Here is a 7,232-nt window from a genome sequence, read left to right as displayed (position 1 = left end):
CATTAAATTTGAAATTCAGCTGACTACAGATTTACCTTCTATCATTGGTCAAAGCTCCGAACTTTTAACCAATGAAACAAGGATAAAATATTCAATATTTTTTAATCTCTTTTATTTTTTTCGTCTATTTCAAAAGTTTCAGCGTTAAGTTTTTATTTATGATTTATTTTTCGAATTCAAGGGTGAACTATTTATTTTGACATGAGGGGGGGGGGAGGATTAGGTCTTAAAAGAATAAAATCTAATATTGTAATAACTTTTCATCAATTATTTAACTGGCATAAAATGTGTGTTTACTAATTATTGAACTTTTTTGTTGGGCAATTAGTTGAATGCTAAAAACTCTGTTTGATATAATCTTGAGACTGATGCTGGTAACTAAATAAACGTTGTTAACAAATAATCTAACTGTATTTAGTAAAATCTCTTTCAACCAATTATAGAAAATTTAATAACCAATTCTGTAACTGTATTAAACAATGTGGGACCAAAAGTGTTTGTCACAAACTTTGATTTTCTAATCCCTATATTTCTGCAACCAAACTATGAATTCTGTTAGATAAAATAATTTAACTTTAAAAAATCAAAGGTTTACACCATCAGGTTGTAAGATATATGGGATTAGAAAAGATAAGTTTGTGACAAAGACTCACTTTCTACAATATATGTCCATACGTAGTTGAGGTAACTAGACTAAGTCAAAATACTTCTATTAGTTTAAAACACGAGAATATATTTTCTTAAAATTTGGTCTCTTTTAACCAATGTTGAAAACTTTTCGTTTTCTAACTTAAGCAACATCTCGAATAACAAATTATAGAAAATTTTATAACAAAATTATTTAACTGAATATTTGTTAACTAAATATACATTATTTTATTAATATGATATTTAACTATTTCTAATCAAAGGACTTGAGTCTTTGCCAGAAACACAAATTTTCTAATCCCTTTATCTTTGCGACCTGATGGTCTAAACTTTAACATAGATTTTTTATCCAACATAAATATCTAAGGTCTACAACATTAGTTTAAGATTTAAGAATATTTAGGGATTAAAAATATCAGAGTCTGTGCAGCAAAACTCAATTTCTTTTGTTTATGGCATAGTTATTTAAACATTTATAGTTTAAGGATTATCTTAAAACAACAATTATGTTCAGAATTCAGACACAATTCATTATCTGATTGTACAATTTCTTAAAGTAACATTTTTACGTTTATTCCTGTTTTACCTTTAAATGTTTGTATGTGTACAAAAAATATCTTTAAATGGGGTTTGGACATGAAAAATACATTTTAAAAATTATTTTACCACTTTTGAAATATCAATATCAATTTAGGCATTTTTAATGTAAAAACGGTATAAAATGACAAAAACGTAACCAATGCAATGTTTTTGTTTCTTAATTTTTTTGTCATCAATAATATTTATTTTTTAGATTAAAATCATTATGAATGATAAAAAATTTTTACAAACATAAAACATTGCATTGGTTGCGTTTTTGTCACTTTATACCGTCATATATATATAGTGGTAAAATAGGCTGATTTTTTTTAAATTGATTTTTTTAATTTAAACTTTTTAAATAAGTGTGTTAAATTCCTCGGGCAAAGCCGGGCACTTCAGCTATTCTTTATGTGGCAAAACTTGGGGCCTAATGTAAAATACGTCGTAATTTGTTCCTATAGTAACTACGCTAATCCTGTAATGCGATTAACCCATTCCATGTTCGTAGATAGATATAACTTTGTCATACCCATAAATGTGATTTAATACGTATATATATTAACTGCTAGAGATGTCAACGATAGTGTAACGTAACGTAAAATGTACGTTTTTGTACGTTACGTTACAATAATGTGTAAAGCTAAAATCTAGAAAAATCAAAACGTTGACATCTCTATTAACTGCTCATAACTTGTAATTACGCTGTAAATAAACCAAGTCTAATATGAACTACGAAATACAGATCAGTTTATTGAGACTCTGTTTTTGATAATGTTATCAGAAGCCTAAGTAAGCTTGGAATAGAGCTTTGGTACTTGTTTAAATATTAGAGTTGAGAAATTGCCTGTGTAGCAATTTCATTGGACTGTGTGTTCTTTACAACTGGGGAATGTAGCCTGGTTGAGATTTGGCCTGTGTGTCATTTAGAACCGGGGAGTTAAGCCTGGTTAAAAAATTGCTTGTGTAGCAATTTCAGTGGACTGTGTGTCCTTTAGAACTGGGGAGAGTAGCCTGGTTAAGATTTGGCCTGTGTGTCATTTAGAACCGGGGAGTTAAGCCTGGTTGATCTGGCAAACAAGTGAGACCTGGATAGATACGTCTCGAGTAAATTGTTATGGAGTATGCGTAAACTACATTTATAATAAAGCTCTTCGCTCATATTTATATATTTTTATGTTTAATTGTATGTATATTTATTTATTTGTCAGCTATAGCATGCCAATTACGGCTAGTTAACGATTTAAAAATTAACAGTTTTTGCCGTTCGTTAACAAACTCTTCCGTTAATTTTCGAAAACCTCCGTTCCGTTAACGGAACTTTGCCCAGCCCTGACGGCTGGACAGAATGGGCTGACATTGAAACTTAAGGGTACGCGCGAACAGAATTAAGTTTATTTTTAAAGTTAGTTTAATCATAAAAACATTATTTATCACCATGAATCACAATAACCTTAATTTTCGTAATACTGAAACTACTCGACACAAAGTAATCTCTATAATCTCTGCAACCTGATGTTGTAAACCTTTGTAATTAAAAATCTGGATTATGAAGGTCTAGGACACCAGGATCACAAAATTGACTAAGATTGTAAATTTATCTCAAAAACTTCTTTTTTTGTTGTTTTAGCTCACGGAGTGAATCTAGCTGACTGAATCCAGCATATTCAGTTTTTTTTCTTCAGCAAAAATCTTCAATTTCCTTCAAGGTGCATCTAAGCTTGCAGCACCTGTAGGATATTCCACGTGAGTCTCTCAAAGGCCGACTCAATGGTACAGACTCAGATCTAAAAAATAATAATTATAAAGTTTTGTTTGTCTAGATTAAATTTAATTATCCCATTAATACCGACCAGCTCCCCTGTCTACAGAATTTTATGAAATTTCAAGAACAGCTTTCTATGGGTCTTTAATTAATTTATGTTTCCAAACTTTTTTGCTAAAATGCATAGAAATTTTTTTTTGCGTCTATAACGACGCATTCGGATTAACCTATTATGGCATGCGTCTAGAGTGTGTAGTTATGCATTGTACAGTGTACAGTGTATATTGTACAGTGTGCATGTGTATAGTTTAAAGTTAGCAGTGTACAGTTTAAAGTTAGCAGTGTGCAGTTTGCAGTGTGCAGTCTATACTTAATACTGTGCAGTGTTCAGTGTCCAGTTTATAGTTTGCAGTGTTTAGTATATATTGTGCAGTGTGCAGTGTGCATTGTGCAGTGTATAGTTTATCGTTTGCTGTGTCTGGGCGCAGTGCGCAGTGTGTATGGACACCGTACTTGGGTAATTATAGATGTGTGCCATAAAGGGTTAGTCAGGGAGCGTCTTTAACGACGCACCAGCACAACATTTTATCAATAAAAATATATGTAATTAAACTGAAATAAAACAAAACTTGACAGAAACAAAAAATATATAAGAAAGGCTATAATTTGTTTTTCATAAGTTTTGATCAATACTTAAAAACATATAATTTGGACTTAGGTTGAAGTTTCCTATGGGAATTTTGTGAATCTGACATGCTTTCCTGGTTGAAACTGAAAAAATATTGATCCAGGTGCCATCGGGGCCTGGCAGGCAAAATTTGAAGCTGTATTAAAGTGCAGAAAAAATATAAAAGGTCCAGCATAAATAGTTAGATAGTTGGTCAGGGGTTGAATGAGTTGAATTCATGTGCCGAAAACGACGCTTATGTCACTAATGGGTACCTAAAACCGGGAGCTGGGTGTATTTCCACTGCTGTTAAAGATGCAGCAGCTCGTTGTAGAGAATCTAAACATATCAAATTCATGAAAATCGTTATATTTTAGGGATACGTTAACACTTTAATTATCAAGAGAAAGGAGAGGAAATATTTATTAAATGTAGATTGCAAGTAATGTTTGAAACACAAGAAAACGATTTTCCACAATATATCAGCTGTTCTAGACACCATGCTACCCCCCCCCCCCCCAAGACGTAGTACAAGGTGAAAGGGATAGAATTTGTGTACATTATTTGACTGTGGCGCGTTATCAAAATAACAGCAAACATTTTTAAACAACAGCTAAAGGAGGTCGGGAAATTGTAATTGTACGACAGTTCTCCTCCTCCCTCCCCAAACATCTTCCCCCCCCCCCTCCACCCGACTGACCCCGCCTCCTTTATTTACCTTTAACTGTGCAAATTCGTTTGAATTGAAAAATCAGCTGATCTCCACACAATCGAAACTAAAAAAGTATAAAAGGTAAAATCATTTTGTTTGGTTTTTAGTCAGTTAAATAGAAGTTTCGTGTTTGTTTTAGAAAAACAATCTTACCTTTAATCCCCTTTTGGGCCTCCTTCGTGGTTTCAAGCTTTCTTCTGTTAGAACATTATCTTTTTCTTTTCTTTGAAAACTGTCTTTTACTTCAAGATAGAAACTCTCGTGTTCTTCTGTTTGAAAAAACTTGTGTTCTTCTGCTGGTTGAAAACTTTTGTGTTCTTCTTTTTGAAAACTCTTGTGTTCTTCTGGTTTTAAACTCTCGTGTTCTTCTGTTTGAAAACTCCTGTATTCTTCTGTAGGAAAACTCTTGGGTTCTTCTGTTTGAAAACCCTTGTGTTCTTCTGTTTTAAAACTCTTGTGTTCTTCTGGTTTAAAACTCTCGTGTTCTTCTTTTTGAAAACTCTTGTGTTCTTCTGGTTTTAAACTCTCGTGTTCTTCTGTTTGAAAACTCTTGTGTTCTTCTGTTTTAAAACTCTCGTGTTCTTCTGTTTGAAAACTCCAGTATTCTTCTGTAGGAAAACTCTTGGGTTCTTCTGTTTGAAAACCCTTGTGTTCTTCTGTTTTAAAACTCTTGTGTTCTTCTGGTTTAAAACTCTCGTGTTCTTCTTTTTGAAAACTCTTGTGTTCTTCTGGTTTTAAACTCTCGTGTTCTTCTGTTTGAAAACTCTTGTGTTCTTCTGTTTGAAAACTTGTGTGTTCTTCTGTTTGAAAACTCTTGTGTTCTTCTGTTTGAAAACTCTTGTGTTCTTCTGTTTGAAAACTCTCGTGTTCTTTTGTTTGAAAACTCTGGTGTCCTTCTATTTCCTCTTCATCTTCTCTTCGAATATTTTGGGAATTTTCTCCTCTTTGTTTCTCTCCTTTTGCTGTTTTTATGTTTCTTTGTTGGCTTTCACAAATTAGAATGGCTGAAAATAGAATAAAATTAGAAATACATCTTACACGCTCACAAATACGTAGATTGTAGATACATCGTATACATATATAATTCTTAAATATATTTGGGTTGTCATTAAATTGATCCCGAAATTATGAAAACGGGTTCACCGACCAACAACAAGTTTGTCAGCAGAGTGAAAGTAGGTTCTTAATTCAACTTGACCCAGCGATTAAATTGATTAATTGATTAATTGATTAATTGATGAACTATTAATTAAACTATTTTCGGGTTTACGTACTTATCTTTTAAAAATAATGCTGAAAATCGATAATAATATAATCCAATTATTCTAAAGTTCGATTTCTGAATAATTATTCGATTGTTTAAGATTTTTTTTTTGAGAAAGTAAAAAGTAAAGTTCGAACCTATGGTGAATAAAAGGAAGAGTGAAAACGGCATGCTGTGTAATCGACTAATAATCAGAATACACTATTCAATATTCGATATATTTTCCGAATTTAAAAATTCGATTGTATAAGATAATGAGGGGGTGTCGATTGTATAAGATAATAAGGGGGTGACGGGAGTTAAGGGGATGCAATTTGAATACTTGTATTCTAATAAAGTTTATCGTCGATTATGATATTTTTTTGTTAAACTCTCTAAATTTCTAATTAGACATAATTTCTCTAATTTTTATTCTTTAATAAAAGTCGTATATTGTACAGTGTGCATGTGTATAGTTTAAAGTTTTGCGTACTTGAACTAGGCGAACATGTACAAGGCAAAATGTTTTGAGCCCCCTCTGCAGCCGAATATCTAATTAATCCCCTCTGACTCCCCCCCCCATACCTGACCGAATCTCAAACAGGATTTTATATTCGATCAACAATATTGTTCATGCACCCCCTGGGGGCACTCTCCTACAAACTTAAAGAGGGAATTTAATTTAGATAAGTTGTTGATTTATTATGAGTTACGACGAATTTATAACTTAATACCTCTAGTTCTATTACTATGGCTATATTGTAAACATAAGTTATCTTGTTTGTTTTGTTGCAATGCAGGTCAAAACGACTGAACAGATTAAAAAATTGCCTATGATAGTTTTTGGTAATAATTTTGCTTTTTGTGTCGAATTTTCTTTTCTTATTGGGGGATTTTCAAACTTTTCAAATATCGATTTTTTAGCCAAATTTTTTCTTTTTGCATTAACCTTTCCTGGAATTGCTGGAATAGAAACCAGCAGACAAACCATATATATATATTTAGATATAGATTTACGATTGAGAAAGGCTTGTGGGTGATATTAGGTACTTTCCCAATTGGCAACATCCCAAATGTGCAATTTCCCAAGTCCTATAAATCCATCCTATCCGCAGCGCTCAGCCCCCCGAAGTCAATAACCTAACCTTTATGTACATTTGGGATATTGCAAATTTGGGAAATTCTACTTTGGAAAATGTAACTTGGGAAGTAGCTCTTTGGAAAAAGAAAGAGGGGCTCGAAGGCTGATTAACCTTGAAATATAATCTATCTAAATGTTAAGATTATCAGCTCTATCAAGGAAAAACGCCATATTTATAAAAATCAAAAACATCAAGGAAAACGTTTTCAGAAAACATGATTATGACTTTTTTATGATTTGACTTTTAACTTTTACTTTAGTCTCATGAAAAGTTTTGTTTTAAAAATTGTATGTTTATGGTCGAAACGAAACAGGTTTGAGAAGACAGATAAGACAACAGATTGATAGTTCACATAATATATAGATACTTATATAAAGCAACAAATTTTAATTTTATCATTTTATTGTTGAAAATATTCAAGGAGAAGGTTTTTCATTGTAAAAATATCAAAGATCATGTACAAAAGGGGGGGGGGG

At 32.1% G+C, this 7,232-nt stretch overlaps 1 protein-coding gene across 1 annotated transcript; it reads right to left on the bottom strand.

Moving 5' to 3' along the window:
• Window positions 1-2,600: 2,600 nt before the first annotated feature.
• On the bottom strand, window positions 2,601-5,806 carry LOC111699275 (putative cyclin-dependent serine/threonine-protein kinase DDB_G0272797/DDB_G0274007). Its single transcript, XM_023469903.1, has 5 exons — window positions 5,773-5,806; window positions 4,525-5,375; window positions 4,378-4,435; window positions 3,935-3,998; window positions 2,601-3,014 (listed from the first exon to the last, which is right to left on the bottom strand). The coding sequence occupies exons 1-5, from the start codon at window positions 5,804-5,806 to the stop codon at window positions 2,909-2,911; spliced, it is 1,113 nt and encodes a 370-aa protein (XP_023325671.1). The 3' UTR covers window positions 2,601-2,908.
• Window positions 5,807-7,232: the final 1,426 nt, after the last annotated feature.

Source organism: Eurytemora carolleeae, unplaced genomic scaffold, assembly GCF_000591075.1.
Source record: "Eurytemora carolleeae unplaced genomic scaffold, Eaff_2.0 scaffold326, whole genome shotgun sequence".
Taxonomy (NCBI): domain Eukaryota; kingdom Metazoa; phylum Arthropoda; class Copepoda; order Calanoida; family Temoridae; genus Eurytemora; species Eurytemora carolleeae.
Note: the sequence above shows the minus strand (reverse complement) of the source record. Positions and strands in the feature narration are given on the sequence as shown.